Source organism: Vicia villosa, unplaced genomic scaffold, assembly GCF_029867415.1.
Source record: "Vicia villosa cultivar HV-30 ecotype Madison, WI unplaced genomic scaffold, Vvil1.0 ctg.003066F_1_1, whole genome shotgun sequence".
NCBI classification, from domain to species: domain Eukaryota; kingdom Viridiplantae; phylum Streptophyta; class Magnoliopsida; order Fabales; family Fabaceae; genus Vicia; species Vicia villosa.
In genome coordinates, this window is record NW_026706104.1 from 168413 (window position 1) to 189988 (window position 21576).

At 34.5% G+C, this 21576-nt stretch overlaps 1 protein-coding gene and 1 pseudogene across 1 annotated transcript; both read right to left on the reverse strand.

Moving 5' to 3' along the window:
- Positions 1-6077: 6077 nt before the first annotated feature.
- On the reverse strand, positions 6078-7751 carry LOC131640338 (receptor-like protein EIX2; annotated as a pseudogene).
- A 192-nt stretch (positions 7752-7943) lies between these two features.
- On the reverse strand, positions 7944-8530 carry LOC131640339 (uncharacterized). The gene is made up of 2 exons (XM_058910746.1): positions 8351-8530; positions 7944-8267 (listed from the first exon to the last, which is right to left on the reverse strand). The coding sequence occupies exons 1-2, from the start codon at positions 8528-8530 to the stop codon at positions 7944-7946; spliced, it is 504 nt and encodes a 167-aa protein (XP_058766729.1).
- Positions 8531-21576: the final 13046 nt, after the last annotated feature.

A 21576-nucleotide genomic window follows, 5' to 3' on the forward strand; every position in this document is an offset into this window, starting at 1 on the left:
CTAGGACTTTTTTGCTTTCTACTTTATCTAACCAAGGTAAGTAATTTGTAGGATCTCTAGATAGAGGGGAGGAACGAAAAAACCTTAAAACATTGTTCATAGAGCCTAATTTGAAAGGCTCATCTGTCGAAGGATTGCCTTGGTTATCAGGATGTGGTTATTCATCACTAAGAACTTCATCTTTCGATTTGTGTGTTGTAATGTTTCCTATAGGTCTACACCTATCGTTAGTTGGAAAAAAACTGTTTAAGTTTTTCTTGATCAACTTTTGTTTCCGCTATAGGTCCTAGCATAGCATAGGGTTTTGTCGTTATAGTAAGAGAAAGTAATACCCGGGAGTTGTAGATTCTTCATTGCTCTTCGGGTGAACAACTCAAGATCATATTGTTGGGTACCAACCGCTTAAGGGCCTAAGATCTTGTGAACAAGAGGTAGGTTGGAAACTTTCTTGGTTTCCGGGACTTTCTTTGATCCTTTGTTAGCTGTGGAAGAGGATGCCATGGATGAGAATTAGTGGAGATTGTTTGAAAGAGATGAAGAAGATAAAGATTGCAGGGAATAGATTTGTAGAAATTTGGAGAGAAGAAAGGAAAACGTTGAATTGGGGAAGAAAGGGTATTTATAGGCTGAAAATTAGAACTGTTTCATCAAGTAGTTGAAAATTGGAGTGTTGAGTGGGACACGTGTAAGACGTTCGATCCGTGGAAAAAGTGGTGGCAATTTTAGGCTCCCCGTGATCTCCTAGAACCTAGGAGTGTCATGATGGAAGAAGATCTGCACGCTAGATTTGAAGAGACGTTTTGCAAAAGGTGCTATAATGACTATGACGTCATTGGAACTGAAAGGTTGGGTGTCGAAACGAATGGTCAAAAAATGCCCTTTTCTTAAATATGTCGAAAATAAATTTTTTGTGGGGCAATTTGTTAGCTGGAGTTTTCGACACCATGTTTGTTAGTGAAAGAAAATATATGTTATGGATATTATGAGTTTTCGACAAAATAGTATGTTTGTTGAAAACCTGTCGAAGTTGCCTCTTATAGGAGTAAGTGTTGGACTTGGTTTTAGAAATATTTTCTAAGTTTTATAGTTGGTTCGACGAAGAGAAGCGTTTGACAAGGAAGTTGAGTTTGAACGAAGATATAACTACCTTTTACCTTATCTGTTTTATCAGAGGACGCGTGGAGCTCCAGGGCGAAAGGAAGACATGCAGAGTGAAATAGGGCACGCCCTGATCGAAAGATCGTTGAAACAGTTATTGTGAAGTAGTATATATAGGAGTCTTAGCATTTAGGATACGTGTGTTCATTTGTGTACAAAATCTCACCGAAAAACTCAAAGTACTTGCATGTTGAAAAACGGGTCATTTGAGAATGTACGTGTAAACACCATTTTATATTCTTTTTACAAATTTTTGCAACTTGTTATTTCCATAATTTACACTCTCGCAGTTTATATTCATTTGCTTTTACTTTGTTTTCTTTACAAGTTTATAACATTATTTTAAAGAGTCACGTAGATCAAACAAACTTTTCCATAAGAATATGAATGTAGTTGAAGTATTCTTTTTCATCAAGAATAAAATTTGAAATTTAAAGCACATATCCTAGGATCAATGTAATTGATCACGTGAGTAACAGAAGATTCTTATTTTTGAAAAACTAACGTTTATTTACCAATTTTTACAACAAACACCGTGATACTTACCTATAAAGAATAATAATAACAATATAAATGCCTTATATCAAATTTTGGTTTAGGGGTCCGCGAGTGCTAGGTGAGCCCTACAATGGTCGATCCATATATTACAAGATTAGATTAAAACTAGACAAAAACTCGCGCGATACACGATTGTAAATTAGTTTATTTGTTTTTATTATTGAATTTTAAATATGTTAAAAAATTATTTTGACAAAAATTGAATACTAAATTTATATTACAATAATGTATAGTAAATTATAATTGATACAATGATATGAATTAATCACATATATAAAAATATATTTTATTTGAAAGAAAAATACGTACTTGTAAAATGAGAGTGACATCTCATTTAGTTTTGCAAACTTAAAAAACTATAAAGTGGTTTTTGTTTTGTTTTGATTTGATATTCTTGTCTTTTTGGTACTTATCTTTGATTTTAAGCTGTTAAATGTACGTATTTATTTTTAGTGTAAAATAAAATTAAAATTTTATTTGTGACTATTATCAAATAAAACTTTTAATAATTTTATAAATTTATGTCTATTTTGTCAAACTTTAATTACTCATGAATAAAAGATTGAAAATGCTAGTTTCTATATTAGCTTAATTGTTTTTTAATTATGATTTTTAATTTTTATTAATGAGGTTGTAAAAAGCTTATTTGACTTTGTCATGATATTAGTTGAAAAATGTGTGTTTTTTTGGTAACTATTATTATTGTCGATTTTACTTTACTCTCTCTATGGATACTATTATAAAAAAACACTAAACTACAATTCATTTGGGAAAACTTGATATTCTCATGCGAGAAATCAATAATTTTTTTGTTTGTCTTTAGTTTATTATTTGATATTTTATAAAAAATATAATAGTAAAATATAATATTTTATTGATATATTTTTAGAAAATCATAATATTTTATTGTTTCAAGTTTTATTTTTATTGTTATATTTTTAGGAAAACATAGTATTTTATTGTGTTTGGATTTCCACATTTCTTTTACTTTTTGAAATTTTAGAGAATATTCTTAGTTGAAGTAACTATTAATGAAATATAGATAGTTTGAGTAATGATTAGCTCATAAGATTATTTTGTTCAAAATAGTATTTTTTTCCGTCATTGCGGAGGTTCAAACTCGTGACCTCCAATAAAGTAAAATTATTGTATTTGTCATTTTAAAAAATGAAAATGAATTAGTGGAAATGACACATAAGACTATGAGATGATGAGTCACAAATGAAATATAAAATATAATTTAGGACTCTGTTTTAATAGATAAAATAGATTTAAAGTAAACGTATTTTTTTTACGATCATCATTGCTTACACAACTCTACTTTTTTTTAAATATAATAAAACAATTTATTTAATATTTAAATTTATGATGTTCATATTTTTGTGATGATAAATCCTTCATGTTTTTGTGATGATAAATCCTTCATATTTTGTTTTGTTTGTGGTTAAGTAGTTTCCTGATTAAAGTCACTTTAACGATTTTCATATATAACTGATGATATATTATATAATACTCTATTTACTTACATCAATTAATCATGTCTAACCGATATTACACATTCTAACCCTTAGTGGTATTACAACATAAAAAATGGTCATTTCAAATAGAAAGAAGAACTCATGTTGAACATAAATAGCATGCATACCATTTTTATGTGGCACTCACATAAAATGGAATCACATGCATTAATAATGATATTGTATAACAAAATATACAAATTATAATCTGCTTCATATGAATAGAAAATATATGTTCAATTTGTGATAATTAAATATTTTCTCATTAATGTTGAATACTGGATATTCTTTGTTAACTCCTTTACAAAATCTGTCATCAAGTATCTTCTTCTAACTCAATTATCTCGCTTCTTTTACATTATCATTGTTATTATTATAAATATAAATATCTGTACGTTAGAAAAGGGAAGTAGAGATGAATGATTTATTTGTGAGTTTTAGTTTTAAGTTTTAAAAAAATATATTTTTTAAAGAAAAAAATTAAATAAAATAATTTTGGTAATCATATTTTTAAAAACTATTTTATAATTGCATAATATCACAAATCTACCATTAATAAAAAAAAGTACACCATTTTCTTGTTTTTCTTCTTCCGAAATTTCTATAATTAAAAACTAAAACACCTTTCCATGATTTTGTTTTAGTTTTTAGTTGTAGAAATTAAGAAAAATAAAAAAAAAGTTACACTTTTCATTAATGACAAATTTATAAAATTGGTCACCTTCAAAACAATTTTCAAAAATTAAATTACCAAGTATATATATTTTTATTTTTTATTCAAAATTCATTTTTAAAAAATTAATTTATAAAATAGTTTTAAAAAATTAAAAACTAAAACTAATTCAAATGGACCCCTAAAATTTATTTTATTTTTTTATTTTTTTAAACTCTTAAATGAAGAATATTTTTGTAAAATTAAACTATCAAACAAGTTTTATTGTTTTCAATAGTTAAAGAATAGTATTATAGTACTTTTAGCGAAAACAAAAGTTATACTACAACACAGTAAATAAATAATATTAAAAAATGAAACTATGTCTTTTTTTCTAGTTTATATTATATTAGTATTTTTCATGATTCTGTTTTATTTATGTAAAAATATTATTAAAAAAAATTCATTTTGAAATATTTAATGCTAATACTTTCTTAAATAAAAATAATTAATTAAATAAAAACAAAAAACAAAAAAATGAGGAGACATAATATCTAATGCTTATAAATAATGGATAATATTCTTAAATTTCGTGCATGTGTTTTTGTAAAACCATATTATTTTTTATCTTAAAACCAAATTAGAAAAAAGTAGGTTTAAAAAATAAGGCATTCTCAATTTCAATATAACGCATCATAAAGTTTAAAATAGAGTTTAATTTATATTTATAAAACTTTAATATTTTTTTTGTTAGAGAATTGAGAGGATGTTTTCAAAAAATTTGTATAAATCACAATAAATATCACTTCAATAATAAAGCAAAAATATATAGAATATAACTGACTTATTATTAGATCAACAATAGGTCGAATGTCATTGACTAATAAAAAGTTCAATATTATCTAAATTCTCTATAAATAATAAATATTTCAAAAGGAGAAGAATTTAGAAATAATTACAGAAAAACAAACCAAGTCATTATTAATTTTTTCATAAACATCAAAATATTCAATGTAGCGGCATCTACAAAACTATCAAACACGTGCATTTTTCCATCTATATTAACAATAAAAAAGGCCCTGACACATTTACCTTTAATTCTGACATATGGTGGCTTTTAATTTTTGATAATCCCTTTTCAGAATTGATAAGTGGAAGTCGTATTCTTGTATTGTCAAAAGCTAAGTAGACATATATTGTAAGCTTGTACAATCCAATAAAAATCAATTTTTGCTCAAATCGTTTTTAAACTAAACTATATATATATATATATATATATATATATATATATATATATATATATATATATATATATATATATATATATATATATATATATGCCATAATAGTATGCCAAAATACAAAAGCAAAATATTAAAAAATTATATATGTATTGCTATTTCTATAAAAAAAAACATTAAAAATCATTGAAAACGACACTACTATTAAACATAAGCAATAAGGATAAAATCAATTGCAAAAGAACTATTTACATGTTATTTCATTGCCACAAGCACTAAGAAACATGTTGCTACCACCATTTCTCCGTGTTTTTTCGTAGATAATTAGCATACCTCTTGAACAAGAAAAAGTTAAAGTTTACACCAACTTATCTTTAATAATTAATGTGTTTTAAAATGAATTGATAAAAGGTGCACCAATTTGATACCCAATAATAGAAAAGACATTTCACTTCGAATGAAATATGCTTTTTCACATCGAATGCCATTATGATATAAGGTAACATGTAATGATAATTCAGTCATATATCACATCGAATGACTGGCTAGGATGAAAAATTATAATTTACATTGGTTATTGTATAATACTGAAGTAATCTCCCTATTTAGCTCAAGGCTATAGTTTAGCTTAAGTGATAATCCTACTTTTCTATCCAAGCTAGCAATTTAGCCGAAATAGTAACTCTGCTTTTCAACTCGATCATCCAATTCAACTGAAGTGAAAACCTTACTTTTCAATTTAAGTCTTGAATATTCTAAATTCATGAGTACCAGAGTGTTCACCTTCTAAAAATATAATTGCTTACATAAGTAAACTTTCTAAAAATATAATTGCTTACATAAATGATTTTTAAATGTGTAATTGATAGGGAATAAAAATAGTGAATTTGATAAGTATACAATTTGGAAAAAAAAAACTTTATATTAATAATTTATTTTCCTTACCTCGGTGATAAATTTTCACGCAAAAGAGTCGATTTCAGAACCATCTTGATAAGAACCAATCTTTGACATCATAGAGAAAATTGAAGTAAGCATGCCTCCATGTCCGCTTCAATAAAAGCGTACTAAATACTATCCAAAAACTTGTTGCAAATCCAACTCCCATACCCATATAGAACCATTGCATTACCTCAGATTCTTTCTCATCATTTTCCATCAATTTTGTGTCACCACCACCCGGGGCTTCATTGTTGTTGCATTTCTCAATAAGTGGAGTTCCACAAAGTTGAGGATTTCCAATATAACTGAGATTTGAAAAGCCTTGAAGTTGAGCTCCTAACGGGATTTGACCTTGAAAGTTGTTGAAGGAGAGATTCAACACTTCAAGAAATGACAGAGAAGACATGGTTTGAGGAATTTCTCCTGATAGTGTGTTATTTGAGAAATCAAGTGACTCTAATGCTTTCGTGTTTCCTATTTCTTCTGGTATGGTTCCAATTAATTGGTTTTGTGACAAGTTTAAGGATTGTAATCTAGTGAGACTGAATGTTTCTGAAGGTATTATACCCGACAAATGGTTGTTAGAAAAATCAATAAGATGCATATAGTAAGGATAGTCTAAGTAATTCCCTTTTGCTAGCAATAGAACAGGAATGGTATATATTGTAAATCCATATTGAGTTTCAATATTAATTTGAATTTCATCACTTTCTGAAGTATTATTAGAAATCATGGCAGTGATATTATGTAGGCAGTGAGGTATTGTTCCTGTGAATCTATTACTTGCGAGTTCCAAGACCAAGAGGGAATGTAGTTGGCATATTTGTAGAGGAATATCACCACTAAATTCATTTGATTAGTTGAAGATCTTTTACATCCTTTCCAATCCAATTTGATATATTTCCAGAAAATTTATTTCTTCCAAGATTAACAATCACAAGTTTTGGTAAATTTTTTAATAAATTTCTTCCAGAAAATTTATTTCTTCAAATTTCTTTTCTCTATCATATTTTGGCATAAGAGAGAGGAAAGAGATCCAGACAAATTGTTATCCCTTATTTGAAAAACATTCATATTTGAAGTTAATCTAGGAAGACCACCACTCAAACCATTTCTATTCAGCATTACAATTTTAGAGTTCAAAAATACATTGGACATGTCCCAAGGCATGTTATTGTCAGTTAGATAAAGAGATGCACAGTTATTTGCCAAACTCCAAAATATATCTTGAGAATCATTTTTAAAACTGGATTTTTCAATGTCTAAAGAAATTAGAGATTTGTGTGTATACAACCATGGAAAATGTTTAAGATCTGCATACCCCAAGGTGAGATCTGTAAGTTTAAAAGGAGGAATCCATTGGAAATCAAAATCAAAGACAAAAGCTGGTGAATCCAATGCTAACCCTTGTAACATTGAGAGATTGGCAAAATTTCTAGCAGACACAACTCCAGACAATAAAGGATTTCTATCAAGAAACAACTCCTCCAAATTAGACAGTTTCCCTAAACTTTCAGGAAGGCTTCCAGTCAAGTTGTTTGAAGAAACATCGAGGAGTATTAATGATGAAAGATTTTGATACAACAAAAGTTCATAATTATCAGATAAAAGTAAGTCTCGCCACCAAATTGAATCCCTTTTCTCAATAACGGATATATCTCCAACAAGCACCTTCCTCTTCATGTTACCGTATCTCGACTCAATAATACCCCGCCAAACAACCTTATCTTCCGTTAGGATCCTCCATTTCCATTTACTTAAAAGCGCTACATTCATCACCTCCACATTCTTGATCCCTAATCCTTCTTCATCTACCGATTTGCACACAATCTCCCAACTCACCCAATTGATGGATCTTTTGACGTCACTACCACTCTAAAGAAATTTTCTTTGAATGGCGGTAATCTCACTAAGGACCTTGGAAGGGGCATTGTAAAACGAGAGAGAGTAAATAGGTAAAGCACTTAACACGACATTTATCAAACACACGTGACCGGCTATATTTAGATGCACACCTTTCCACACCGCCAATCTATTCTTCATAACCAAAATCAACTCCCGCCACATTGAATATTTCCTCGGGCTATCTCCCACTCTCACTCCAAGAAATTTAAACGGTAATCTATCAATCTTACAAGATAGGAAGATAGAAGCCGTCTCGAGATACCCTTCACCAACAATAACACCGAAAATGTTGCTCTTTTGGAAATTAATCCTCAAACCCGACATAATCTCAAATCCTCTATTATTATTGTGTCATCCGCGAATTAGAGCAAGCTAACTTCCACATTATCATTAATCTTGAAAGCACGGAAGTCTCCAATAGAGATAGCCTTTTTCATCAACGCCGTTAGAACCTCTGTGACCAAAACGAATAAAAAAGGAGAAAGAGGATCCCCTTGCCGAAGCCCCTTCTCCACGAAGAAATCCTTAGTGGTGCTACCATTGATGAGAACGGACATTTTGCTAGAAAAAAATCATACTTTCCATCCATTTTATCCAAATGGCGCCAAAACCCATCTTGGTTAAAACATAGGTCAAGAACTTCCAATTAACACGGTCATAGGCTTTCTCAAAGTCTACTTTCAACACCACCCAACTCCTTTTATACCTTTTAGCTAGGTCCAACACCTCGTTTACCACTAGAACCCCATCCGCTATGTTTCTTCCCGGAATAAAGGTCGTTTGATTATAAGATACCAACTTACCTACAACCTCTCTCAACCTTCTAGCTAAGATTTTTGCCAAAATCTTGTACAAACTTCCTACTAGACAAATCGGTCTATACTCCAATAAAGATTGAGGATTTCTAAATTTTGGGATTAAATCCACAAAAATGAAGAGGTGCATCCTTTAGTGAGTCTTGCTTTTTTGAAGAAATCCTCCACGAATCTTAACACATCACTCTTTATCGTTTCCCAACAAAGTTGGAAAAACTCAAGGGTGAAACCATCCGGACCCGGGCTCTTGTTGCCATCACAATCCCAAACCGCCTCATTTATCTCTTCCTTCGATGGCTCCCTCTCCAACCATATCCTATCCTCCTCACCTAAACGATTAAGAGACAAACCCTCCGGCACCACCCTGTTGAAATCTTTTTCTTTAAAGAAATTCTCAAAATGATTTTTTACCTCCGCCTTCACCTCATCAACTCCTTCCACCCTTCCATCTCTTCCTTCCAAGAACAATATAGCATTCTTACGGTTCCTCTTCTTGATGGAATTATGGTAGAACCGAGTATTTTGTCTCCATCCTTCAACCACAACTGTCTAGACTTGAGCCTTAACATACTCTCTTTCAAACTTAATGTTTTCCACATATCACTAGTTGCTTTCCTTCTCGTCTCTACCACCTCATCTATGTTGCCCCCATAATTATCCACAAAAAGAACATCCGCCTCATTTATAAAATCCACATCTTTGTCCACTTTTAGATCAATCCATCTGAAAATCTCCTGGTTCCACTCTTTTAGACTCGCTTTCAATCTTTTTAATTTCTCAAACAACACGAAATCCCCTCGACCTTTAATCGATATCTTCGACCACTCCTCGTGAATAAAGTCTTTAAAATATTCATGCTTGAACCACGCATTGTTAAATTTGAAAGGCTTTGGTCCCCAATCAATAAAACCATAGAAAAAAATAATAGGCGCATGATCTGAGATATCCCTCTTGCCTATCCGATGATCCACCACGCCCCACACATCAATCAAATTTTTCGAAACCAAAAACCTATCAAGCCTACTCATTGCTTTCCCTTTGTCTTTGAACCAAGTAAATTTCCCTCCCACACACGGAATATCTTCAACCCCCATAAGACCAATGAATTCCAGGAACTCGTCCATGCCTCTTCTACATAAGTTATCTCCACCCCCTAATCTTTCAACACTACTCGTGACCTCATTAAAGTCACCACCAATGCACCATTCAGAATTAGAGTTTCTTCCCCTGACTTCCAGCAACGACCGCCACAACCTTCTCCTATCCGCTGCACTACAAGGAGCATATATGTTTACTAGATTGATATTCAGACCTTTCCAATCGGCATTTATTCCTACATACCCATTTCCAGCGAAACTGTAAATAACATCCAACAAACCTTTCTTCCATAAGATAACAGTTCCCCCTGCCGCACCAATCGAATTGCCATCCGTCCATTCCAGGTCGTTACCTCCCCAAAAGGACCTAGCCAAATTATCGTTAAATCGAGACAATTTTGTTTCCTGCAGGAACAAAATATCCACCTTCCTAGAGTTTAATAAAAAGCTAATCCTCCTTCTTTTTGATGCAAAACCACCCCCTCTAATATTATAAGATAGAAGATTCATGGTTCCTTACTGTTATTCGCCTTCTGCACCAACTCTTCCTCTTTACCTTTCCTTTCTAGATATTCCATCTTTTTGATACCCACACAATCATCCTTTGATCCAGACACGCCTAAGTTTACAATAGAGTTCCACATTTTCCTACCCACCTCTGAATACGACGGATTCATCAATCTACTATTACAATGGATCACTTCAGAATCAGTGTGAGATAAGCAGGGAATAAACGTACCATTTGAAATTTCATCTTCATCAGCTTCAGAAATGATCGCGGGCGACAATGGTATCTCCATCCTTTTGATACTCCTGGGTGCAATGCTCGCAGAATAAGAAGGTTTTGGGTCCACTAGTTTGCCCAAATCCTGCAGAGATCTTTTCTTTCTTTGTTTTTTCTTTATGCTCCCCTTCTTAAATTTGGTCGAAATAGCATTTTTGCAAGCAAGATCGAAAGACAATGGGCCTTGAGAAGTGTCTAAATTCTCCTCCGGCCCAATAGCATTTTCAGCATTTTTCTCTCCTGACGTGGTCCCCACTTCAAAACAATTGACTGTATCTTTCACAAAAGAAACGCTTTCCTCACCTTCACTATCCCCGAGGCTCCCTTTGGTATCATTACATGCATTAAATGCATGAGACACACCAAACACATTCTCTTGCAAACGCTTATTTTCAATGAAATCCGTAGCTGTAATTTTATCTAAAAAAGTGACATTGTTCTCCTTATTCCTAATTATTGCCATACTTGACACGTTCTCCTCTACATCTCTAGACTCCCCTTCCCCTTCAAATGTCTCTTTCAAAGCCTTTTCAGACAGCTGAATATCGGGAACTGCACAAACCTCTTCATTTTCTTCGCTTGACTGAAATCCCTTCGCCGGAGAGGAAATGTAGTCAGAACCATCCTCTTCCATTCCCTTGACCGCCCCTTCTGATTCTAGCTGAGAAAAACCCTCTTCCCTCATGAAGATTTTGAAAGATATTCCATCTACCAAAACCAGGAACTCCTCGTTGATGATCATTTGTTTGTTCGTTTTTAAAAGAATTATGGCTGCATTCATCTTGACCCTGTTAATGGTCGAAGCATCACACTTCACAAAAGACCCTAAAGTATCTGCCAATAGCTTGAAGATTTTGAAACCCCAAGCATGACACGGTATGCCCGAAACGTTCACCCACACCAGCCTATCCATATCCACATGCTTAGGTTCCCATGGTTTGATCTGGCTAAACCAATGTTCCCTCCAGCATCTTCTCTCCACTATGAACATTTCCACCTCACCAAAGACAAGGTCTTCAAGCAAACAAAGAGATGGTCCTAGTAATGTGACCCTGATAGAGAAGATACCTTCCTCCAGAAAAACACGCTTTATCTCAGAAGTATCACTTGGATCCCTTAGCACCCTCGTAAACGCTCTGCCATATCTGATCTGATCCTCCTCTTCCGATAACATCTTCAGCGTTCTAACTTGAGGCACCTCTCCCTTTACCACTTCATTAAGCTTCCTGTTTGCTTAAACCTCCGAAAACGATCTTTTGTCAACCCAGCCTCCGTTACAAGAACCTTGACGCATTGTATCTGCCTTAACAGTTGCAGATCCTCCATGATTAGAGCCGAACTTTAAGGCCTTCTTAGTAGCGTTATCTTGCCTTTTGAACCTCGGGAGATTAGCGTGCACTTTCCTTCCATCAAGGAAGACATTGTCTAGTTTAGTAGCCAAGTTCTGTTCATCAGCAACGTTGGCAAAACGAGCAAAGAAATATCTTCGCCCTCTCTTATCCCTCTTAGCCGGAATGACGACCTCAACAATGTCTCCAAAGTCCTTCAGCTTAAAAAGTAAATCTCTTGCTCTCCATCCTTCTCCAAATTCAATAATGAAAAAGGATGAAACCTCTGCGTCTGATCCCCTCATTCCTTCTTCTACCTCCACATCCCAAGCTACATTTCCTCTAAAAATTGCCTTCCTCCTTTGGACCTTTCTCCAGCCTCCTTCTTGGAAGTTTGACATGTGCATGGTCAACTACCAAACCCTAAAAAAAGATAAGAACTTTTTTCAAAAAGAAGAGAGAGGTTGGAGCTTCTCTCTCATCTCGCGAGGCACAGGTTTTACTCAAAAAGTTGGGTAAAGCTACATTCAGTGTAAAATATCTTGGAAACAACAAACAATTATATTATTTAATAAATAAATAAGTATGTTAAAATTAAATGGTATCTTGTGATTGGTTGAAGGTACACTACCAAACTTTTTGTGATGGGTAGAGAAGTTGTCCCCAAACCAAAAGAGAATGGTGGTTTAGGGGTTAGAGATGTGGGCGAGATTAATAAGGTGCTCCTTCTCAAGTGGAAATGGAGAATCCTAAAGGAAGAAAAGGCTATTTTGAGTAGGGTTTTGGAGTTGAGATACAAAGATCCAAAACTCAAGGTGCAAGCTTCTAATGAGGAAGTTCTTAACATGAAAGATTCCATTTGGTGGAGGGACATTATCTATAATGACGTAAAAGTGGATTTCAACGATGAAGGTTTCATGAGTTGTGTTCAATGCAAATTAAATAAAGGAAATCACATTTTTTTTGGTCTAGTTTATGGTTGGGAGATCAAACTTTACGCTCTAAATTCCCGGATTTGTTTGATATCTCAACTATTAAATTATGCTATGTTGACGATGCCTTCTCTTTGATTAATGGCGAAATATGCTGGCAGATTAATGATTTCATAGGGACGCCGCTGTTGTCTCGTTCATCAACTCCAGCATTATCATCAAGGCGCAGTGGGAACAACTCTGGAATATGCTGGCAACAGTCACTCCTATCAGCGGAACAACAGATTTTTTTGTATGGAGTCCGAACAACAATGGTGAGTTCTCCGTTGCTAGCGTTTCCGCAGGGGTTTCTAATTCTAAGGCTTATGCTTTGCTTCCATCAACGGTGAATATGCTGAAGGTTGTGTGGAACTTGTTAATTCCACCAAAGATTAAGATATTCTCATGGAGGTTGTCCACCTCTATAGTTCCTTCCAAAGATTTGTTGCTAATTAGAGGAGTTGCCAACATATCCTCTAATACCCTGTGCGATTTTTGTAGGAATCATCTGGAGACTTTGTTTCACTTGTTTTTTCTTTGTCATATTTCAAAGAAGATGTGGGGTTGGTTTTTTGTGTGGTTGGGGGAAGACCTTCCTTTCACGCTTGAGGAGTTCATAGATTTTGGATCTTTATAAGAGAAGGTGAAGAAAGTTAATGACAAGATGAATATTAACACTATTTGGATCGTTACAACTTGAAGTTTATAGATTATGGGAAATGCCATTATTTTTGAGCAAGTTCCTTTTAGTTTTGATGTGGTGTGCACTAATGCCATGTTCTTATCTTGGAGTTGGTTAGCTAGTAATAAACCGACATCCTTTTCTATCTTTTATGATTGGTATAAGCTACCTTTAGGATGTTTTTTTTCCAATAAGCAATTGCAATAAGAAATCGCACTAGGGGTGCAACTTTTACAAACAAAGAACCTTACAAAGGGATAAAACAACCCAGTGGCAACTTGTACCAATCGTAAAAGCTAGAAAAAGACAAAGGATTGCTACTAACTAGCCACCTCCAAGACAAGAACAAGACATTTGACCACACCACATCAAAACTATAAGGAACATTCTCGAATATTATGGAGTTTCTCATGAGCCATAAGCTCCAAGTAGTAGCGGTCCAAATAGTGTTGATCTTGTTCCTATCAATAGCGTTCTTCACCTTCTGTTTGATATAACGGAAGTCCATCAAATCCTCCATGGAAAGTTGGTGACCATCACCCAACCAAGAATAAATCCAACCCCAAATTGTTTTCGACATTTGGCAAGAGAAAAACAAATGCTCCAAAGTTTCTAATTGAATCCTACAAAACTCACAAGAAAGATTTGTGGAAATATTAGGGACACCTCTACTAATTAATTGGCCTTTTGTAGGCACTCTAGAAATGAGAATCCTTCAAACGAAAATCTTGATCTTAGGCGGAATTTTCATCTCCCACATAACTTTCAACAAGCTATTCGTGTGAGGCAACTAAGCAGGAACGTTAAATTCCGAAACCGTAGCAGCCACACTAGCAACCGTGAATGATCCGTCAATGTTCAGCTTCCATTCGAACTCATCAGAGCCTTCCTGCACGAAATCGGCTAGTGGAAGCAAGCATAGAAGTTGTCGCCATTGTCTCGTTACTGCTGAACCGGCAGCGCTGGTAGCCATATGTGTCTCTGCGAAATCGTCCCCAAACAGCCGCTCGGTGTGCCACGATAGGACCCCATTGTCCCAAGAGAAAACTTCCTCAACAGAGCTTAGTTTTTTGGTTGAGATATCGAATAAATCCGGGAATTTAATGCGAAATGTTTGATCTTCCAACCATAAACTATACCAAAACAGAATTGTGTTCCCCTTTTTCAATTTGCAGTGAACACAAGTAGAGAAACCAACTTCACTAAATAGAATCATCCGAATTTAGAACTTCGCCACAAGACGTATGCACCTTCAATTTCGGATCTATGTATCTCAACCTCAGAAGACTACTCCATATAGCTTTGTCTTCCTTTAAAATCCTCCATTTCCACTTGAGAAGAAGAGCTTTGTTCATCTCTCCAACATCCCTAATGCCAAGGCCTCCCTTCTCTTTAGTGATGCAAACCGTTTCCCATTTGACCCAATGAATACTTCTTTTATTCACATTTCCACTCCACAAGAAATTGCTAAGAAGACTTCTAATGTGATGGATGACTTTAGCCAGCGCTTTGAAGAAAGAAATAGTGTATGTAGGAATTCCATTAAGAACCGCTTTTATAAACGTCACTCTACCACCAATCGAAATGTTTCGACCCTTCCAAGACGAGAGGTGAGTCGTGATGTTATTGATCACCTCGACCAAACCTTCTTCCTTCTAGGATTCGCTCCCACCATAATTCCAAGGAAAGAGAACGGGATGTCACCTTTCCTAAAACCAAGAAAAGAGATAGCCGAATTTATGAGCCAATCACCTATATTCACACCGGATATGCTGCTTTTGGAAAAGTTAATTTTCAAACCCGATACATTCTCAAATCCTCTCAAAAAACCTTTCATGCTCCAAAGATTGTCACTAGAGGAGTCCCCAAGAATAATGGCATCGTCCGCAAATTGAACTATGTCCACGGCCTCCTTTTCGTCATACTTGAACGACTTGAAATCTCCTATCTCCACCGAGATTCTAACTAAAGAAATTAAACCTTCCACCGCTAAAACAAATAGAAACGGAGACAAAGGGTCCCCTTGGCACAAACCCTTATGAACCCTAAAATCTTTCGTGGAGCTTCCATTAACTAACACGGACATATGACTCATGAAAATACAAGCATCCATCCATTTCATCCAATTATCTCTAAATCCCATTTTCTTCAAAACAAATCTAATGTAATTCCAAGAAATGGAACCGTAAGCCTTCTCAAAATCAACCTTGAACATAAGGCAACTCTTCTTCTTCCTTTTAGCCCACTCAAGAATATCACTCACAAACAAAACCCCATCCAACATATTTCTACCTGGGACGAAAGCTGTTTGATTGGGAGAAACCAATTTACCAATCACCTTTTTTATTCTATTGGTCAAAATCTTGGCAATGATTTTGTAGAGACTCCCCACCAAACAAATATGTCGGCACTCAAACAAATCTTGAGGATTCTTGACCTTAGTAATTAAAGCAATAAAAGAAGAAGTGATTGATTTCACCACCGTGCCTTTAGAATGGAAATCAGAATAAAATCCCAAGAGATCATCTTTTAAAACCAACCAAAAAGTCTTGAAAAACTCCAACGTGTATCCATCCGGCCCCGGGCTCTTATTACCATCACACGACCAAATAGCTTCCGTCACCTCTAATACGGAAAACGGACTATCCAACTCAACTCTATCATTTCTAGACAAAACCTTCAATCCAAGGTCCTTAGGTTCCGGTCTACTCCCCTCCTTCTCCTTAAAGAAGCCATTGAAATGGTCATAGATAAAGTCTTTGATTTCGCTAACTTCCTCCAATCTACCCCTCCTTGAAATAAGAGAACACAGTGAATTCCCCCCTTTCTTCCCCTTATTGAATTATGGAAAAAACGAGTATATCTATCTCCTTCGGTAAGCCAAATTTGCCTCAATTTGAGGCGAAGCAAACCTTCTTTTTTGTTGAGATTATCCCAAAAATCTTCCACCACCTTAGCCCTCTTTTTAGCCACCTCCTCCAGAGCTTTACCTACAAAAAGAACAAACTCATTATCTAAAAATTACATCTCTTCACTCGCCTTGTTGATATTGAGGTTTATCCAACCAAAAAATTCTTTGTTCCGCCAAGCAATCCGCCCTTTTAAGACTTTCAACTTTTCCACCAAGCAAAAATCGCTCCTTCCTTTCACTCGTATGTTAGCCCATTCTTCCTCCACAAACTTATAAAAATATTTGTGCTTTAACCAAGAGTTGTTGAATTTAAAAGGTTTGGGGCCCCAATCCTTTCTATTATCTTTAATCCAAATGGGAGCATGGTGAGAAATGTCTCTCGCGCCTATGGTTTGGCCCACTACCTTCCAATCATCAATGAAACACTCCGAAAGTAAAAATGTATCTATCCGACTCATAGCTTTGCCATTACATTTAAACTAAGTGAATTTTCCGCCTATAGTAGGGAGGTCCACTAAATTCATCTCCTCAATAAAACCCTTAAACTACCTGATCTCGTTACTGTAACTCTTTTGGAAATTCCCACTCTTTCCTCCACCGAAGCTATAGAATTGAAGTCCCCTTCGATGCATCAAGACCCCTGCATATTATTGTTTTTGAAGGAAAGAAACATCTTCCACGTGTTCTTCCTCTTAGAATTATCACAAGAAGCATAGACATTAACAAAGTAGATAAGTCTACCATCCTTCTCCACACACCGCCCCAAATAACCCTCTCATATGAAGCTAAACATCAAAGAAAATAGATCCCTTCTCCATATAATCATCATACCACCCGAAGCACCAAGCGCATCCATGAACGACCACTCCACATTATCTTTTCCCCACAATTCCTTGACTACATCCTCCTTCAAGCCACTAAGTTTGGTCTCTTGAATAAAACTAATGTCCACTGCACCTCTGTTGAATAGTATTTTCTAGGCAAATATTTTTATATCGTATCCACAGAGATTGGGTGATATTACCGCCGTTCTATAGTTACTATCGCTTTAAGTTTAAGTTGTAACAAAGTTGGTTTGAGTTGAGTTTCTATTTTTCTATTCAAAAGGTAAAACAAGTAATAAAATAAGATTTGTTCAAAGATAAAAGATGGACAAGATTGGTTTTGGTTTCAATATCCCTATCTCCTATGTGACTTTAACAACTAAAGTATAATTCAATAGCAATGCAATGTTCTAGTATCCTCTCAACAATGTTTATGTCTAAACAAAGTTGTGAAAGTTAATATATTAATCTTTAGATGATCTCTCACTCTAACTATCAATACACTAAGCTTGATTGTTTGATACAAATAGAAAAGTGGCAAATAAATCTATCTCTAGCATTTATTCACTACTTGATAAAATGTTGTAGAACAAGACTTGAAATATATTTCTTAATCATAAATCAAATCTAAATATGAAATATAAAACAACAACATTCATCCATTTCAATACTAATGAAGTTCATACAAAAGTGTTAGAGGAAATACATAGTTTACAAGGATAGCTACTACCTCCAATCTTGTCAAAAAGGGATTTAGCTACTCATCACCATGGTTGACAGCAAGAAGAATGAAGAAGAAGCCAAGAACATCAATCTCTCACAAAGTTGTTCTTTTTCTCCAAAACCCTAGCCTCAATGTTTGGTTTACAATATAATAGAATATTCTAATTTCACTTTTTTATCTCCCTAAATAACCCCTAATTCGTAATAACTTTTCATCTTCAAAAGATAAGCCCATCTCTCATGACAAGTGGCAACAAAGTAAAAGATAAAATTCTGCAGCGCAGTGTTTGCGGGGCAAACAATGATTGCGGGGCAAACAGTGAATCTTTTGCCACATCAGTTGCAATTCAAAACTGGACTTGTTCAGCATCTATCAGTTGACGGCGCAAAGGATGTTTGCGGGGCAAATTGGCTTCAACAACACTTCTTTTGTCATTCCAAGTCTTCAAGTAATTCCTTTTTGCTTCCATGATCTTCAAACCTTTTAAAAACACTACAAAACTAACAAACATGTGAAATAACAATTCAAATGAACTAAAATGAACAAAATTCCAAAATTATTAAATTGTATGAATAAAAGTGTGATTATTGAGTAAAAAGTGGTTAAAGGGACCAAAAATAATATATGAAAATTAGTACTATTTGGTCCCTAAAAACTCTCCCCAACTTACCATTTTGTTTGTCCCTAAACAAAAATTCACAAGAGTAGCAAGAGCAACACACAAGAGAATGATGACAAGGTAACCGAACACTCAAATGGCTCAAAAGTATAAGTCTTTCCAAAGTACACTCACCACAATGCTAAAACAAAGCATGAGAAAGAATGATGGCAAACTGTAAATTATTATCAAGAAATTCCAAAAGAGACATGTCAAAATTGAATCAAACCTACACACACATCAAAGTAATGATGAATACAAGAGGGTTCACTTTCACTCATCCGGGCATTTAAATCAACAACAACTCAAATCATGCTTTCACCACAACAAGTTCAAAATTATGTGCAAAGTGAGAATCAAGAGGTCTTTCATTGGTTGTAATGTGGCTTGGGTTACAAAGAAAGGGTTTTATTAAAGGTAAATTAAACAAAAATGCCTATCCTAAGGGAGCATTCCTATCAATTCACTTAACAACAACACTTGCTTGAATCCCCTTTTCTTTCTTTTTCTCTTTTTTTTTTTTCTTTTTTATTATTTTTTAACAACACATAACGGGAACGATTTTATTTCTTTTTCTTGCCCCATACTTTCAAAATGTGTTGTTCTTTTCTTATTACCACAAAACTCATAAGTACCACTTTTCATTTGTTTTTCAATCAACTCTCCCCAACTTTAGGATTCAAACCATATTAGATACAACAATGCTCCCTACATAGACATAGGCACAAGGCAAAATTGCAACCATTGTGGTTGAAGGTTCCAATGAAACAAAAGAAATTAGGATTCATCTACCAAAAATATTCAATAATTACATGAATCCTAATATAAGCTCAATGGGGTTAACTAAGAATCACTCCTCACAAGGTTAATTGATTTAACTTTTTTTGGTCAAGTGGTTTTTCTCAAATTCAAACAATGCCTCTATCAATTTCACACTTTTAACAAATAAAAATAATGCATGGTTTAGCATGATAAAAATGAGTTGAAATAAATTCCGGTATCCCGCATTTAGTGTACAATGGAAAGTTTCCTCACTTGGCTAAGTTGTAAATTTTGATTCAAAAATGACATGTGACTCAAGGAATTTATGCTAAGCAATTTGCACACACCATCAACTAACCATGTTAAGTCTAGAGAGCGATAAAGTGTACCTTAATTTTCCTTGATACCGATTCTCATCATTGCCACTCGAAGTGTTCACAACATCAATTCTTTGTTAGAACAAGATTTGTTCTGATCAATATTCTTAGTTTTGATGATAACAAGGATATGAATTTTGTGTGAGATAATGTGGTACTCTAATACATTGCAATTTCCCTTTCAGGAAATATATATAGAGTATGCACAAATCAGCGCTCAGAAGCTTTGTCTCAGAAGGTTCAGCATGCAACATCAGAACATGGTCTGGCAAGACATCAGAAGATGGTCAAGGCAGAATCAGAACATGGGTCTATGAAAGCATCAGAAGAACTTGAGGTCAGAAGCAGAAGCACTGAAGTTCTCATGGTATCACGCTCAGAAGCACTTCAAGGTCAGAAGACAAGAAGATGCTGTGCACCAAGCTGTTTGACTCTGATGATATTCAAATATTATATTCACAAACATTAGATCAGAAGAAAGTACAAGTGGCAGGCTACGTTGACTGACAAAAGGAACGTTGGAAGCTATTAAAGGCAACGTCAGTAGACACAGCGTGAACAAGGCTCGAGGTAGTTGACAAAAGCGTGAAACAATAAATGCAAAGCTGTACGGAACACGCAAAGCATTAAATGCGCTCAACGGTCATCTTCTCAAACGCCTATAAATATGAAGTTCTGATGAGAAGCAAGGTTGACGATTTTGAAAGAACCAATTCTGAAAGACTTGCTGAAACGCTGTTCAAACTCAAAGCTCAGAAACTTCATCTTCATCAAAGCTCACTACATTGCTGTTGTAATATATTAGTGAGATTAAGCTTAAACGTTAAGAGAAATATCACTATTGTGATTATATCTTTTCAGAAGCATTTGTAATACTCTTAGAATTGATTACATTAATTTGTAAGTAACTAGAGTGATCAAGTGTTGATCAGGATACTCTAGGAAGTCTTAGCTTGTGTCTAAGCAGTTGTAATTAGAGTGGTCACGTGGTGGTCAGGATACTCTAAGAAAGTCTTAGCTTGTGTCTAAGCATTTGTTCCTGGAGTGATCAGGTTGTGATCAGGATACTCTAGAAGACTTAGTCGTGGACTAAGTGGAAAACCATTGTAATTTGTTGCGATTAGTGGATTAAATCCTCAGGTGAGGTAAATCACTCCGCGGGGGTGGACTGGAGTAGTTTAGTTAACAACGAACCAGGATAAAAATAACTGTGCATATTGTTTTTATCGTTCAAGTTTTTAGACTACACTTATTCAAACCCCCCCTTTCTAAGTGTTTTTCTATCCTTCACTCTTGTCCATGCCCATTGATTCCTCAAGCTTCTCTTTGTACAAGAACAATTAAACAAAATTAATTTGAAAAGTTAGGCTAATCACTTTCCACCCAAGCACACAATTAAACAACAATAATAAAAATGCAATTGTGAAGATGTTCAAATGGTGAAACGAGAGCCACCCTAAAGTACACAATTAAAAACCGAGAAGTGCAACCGTAAATAAATAAAACAAAACAAAATTAAGACTAAAATAAAATAAAAATAAACTACAAAAGTGCTAAAACACCACTTCAATCTTCTTCTTCATCACCGCCACCAACTGTCCCGATCACATCTTCTATTGCGTCGTCCTCATTTCCGGTACCGCTGCCTCATGCACCCTCCATGAAAGGTG

Excerpts from the sequence above, each read along its gene's own strand:
- LOC131640339 (XM_058910746.1), bottom strand. The coding sequence starts at position 8,530 with ATGTCCGTTCTCATCAATGGTAGCACCACTAAGGATTTCTTCGTGGAG. Across the intron at positions 8,268-8,350 it reads AGATTAATGATAATGTGGAA|AGCAACATTTTCGGTGTTAT; the intron begins GTTAGCTTGCTC and ends AATTTCCAAAAG.